At 62.6% G+C, this 1,683-nt stretch overlaps 1 protein-coding gene across 1 annotated transcript in view; it reads right to left on the bottom strand.

Annotated features, from left to right (window-relative positions):
* The window catches only part of CTU2 (cytosolic thiouridylase subunit 2 homolog (S. pombe)), a 3,152-nt gene that overhangs the window by 330 nt on the left and 1,139 nt on the right, over nt 1-1,683 (bottom strand). The window contains 6 exon segments of the mRNA XM_010188457.1: nt 1-37; nt 142-196; nt 273-364; nt 1,057-1,148; nt 1,245-1,376; nt 1,468-1,655. The exon segment at nt 1-37 is cut by the window's left edge and continues 12 nt beyond it. Coding sequence (XP_010186759.1) covers nt 1-37; nt 142-196; nt 273-364; nt 1,057-1,148; nt 1,245-1,376; nt 1,468-1,655 — 596 coding nt within the window.

Here is a 1,683-nt window from a genome sequence, read left to right on the forward strand (position 1 = left end):
GCACAGCAGTGGGATGAAGGCAGCTTTGCTCTCAGCCCTGGGGGGCACAAGGACCCTCAGTGAGGCTGACGTGGTGGCCCCGATGCTGGCACGGCCCCCCCATACCCTCATGCTCACCCCACTGGGGCGTCCTGGCAGCACCCGTTCTGCTCCGGCTCCTCTATGATCAGTGTGGGCTCCAGCGCCAGCTCCTCCTCTGCAAAGGCAAGGGCAAGATTGAGGGGTGCACAGCTGCCCTGCCCCAAAAAAACCCCACCGCCCACCCCACTCACCCCCAGCGATGTCCAGGGCGCAGAGGCAGAGCAGGCAGCGCTCAGACTCGCTGCTCGCCTTGGCCGGAGCTGGGCTCAGCTTCTCACCCGTCCTGCAGCCAAAATCACAGAATCCCAGCATGTCAGGAGTGGGAAGGGACCTGGAAAGCTCCCCCAGTGCAACCCCTGCCAGAGCAGGATCACCAGAGCAGTCACACAGGAACACGGCCAGGGCTTTGGGTGTCTCCACACAAGGACACTCCACAACCTCTCTGGGCAGCCTGGGCCATGCTCCATAACCCTCACACTCACAAACTTTTGTCCTCATCTTCAGCTTGAACCTCCTGTGCTCCAGCTTGGGACCATTGCCCCTTGTCCTGGCATTGGACATCCCAGAGCAGAGCCTGGCTCCTTCCTCCTGACACTGCCCTTTCCAAATGGATCCCCATGAATGAGGGCACCCCTCAGTCTCCTCTGCTCCAAGCTCAAGAGCCCCAGCTCCCTCAGCTGCTCCTCAGCAGGAGATGCTCCACTCCCTCTAGCATTCTTGGGGCCCTGCTGGACTCTTTCAAGCAGTTCCTGTCCTTCTTGAGCTGAGGGCCCAGCACTGGACACACTATTGAGATGTGGTGTGAGCAGGGCAGAGCAGAGGGGCAGGAGAACCTCTCTGCCCTACAACCACCCCTTCTCATCCAGCCCAGGATGGCATTGGCCTTCCTGGCCACAAGGGCACGTTGCTGGCTCATGGTGCACCCCAACCTCCCTGCCACCCCGGGGTGCCCCCCATGCAGAGGAGATGCTGTACCGGTAGACGGTGCTGATGGTGGAGGGGAAATCCTCCTGCAGCCCCAGGAGGAAGCTCTCCATCAGGCGGTGGATGCTGGGCTTCTCTTGGCGCTGGAGGGCAAGCAGAGAGGGCAGGAATGGGACATGGGGGTCCCATCCCTGCTGTGGGGACATGGAGCTCGAGACTGGGGACAGGGGAGTCCCTACCTTGGTGGGAATGGGAGGCGCAATGACGGTGGGGACCTCGAAGAAGTGGTTGTAAAAGGCGATCTCCTTGGCCGTGTACTCCCGCATGGGCCGCACCACCAGCACGTCGCCATGGCGGTCGTCCACAAAACCCTTCAGACATCCCCCCCATGGCATTGTGTCACCTCTCTGGGCCAGGATGGCCGTCCCCAGCTTGGGGACAAGGTGTTGGGGGGCTGCTCACCGTGTCGACGGCCAGGAAGGCGCCGCGGCCCAGTGCCAGGTTGGTGAGGAGTTTAACGGCCACGCGGGTGCAGCTCTCGCCCGTCATCACCTTGGCGTAGCCCCGCGTCCGCGCCGTCTGCAGGATGAGGTGGGTCCTGTGGGGACACACAAAGTGACACTGGGTGCTCACATCGACCACGCTGTGCCCTGTGTCGGGCAGGACTGGACCCTCACC

This window comes from Mesitornis unicolor, unplaced genomic scaffold (genome assembly GCF_000695765.1).
Source record: "Mesitornis unicolor isolate BGI_N332 unplaced genomic scaffold, ASM69576v1 scaffold28077, whole genome shotgun sequence".
Lineage (NCBI taxonomy): Eukaryota > Metazoa > Chordata > Aves > Mesitornithiformes > Mesitornithidae > Mesitornis > Mesitornis unicolor.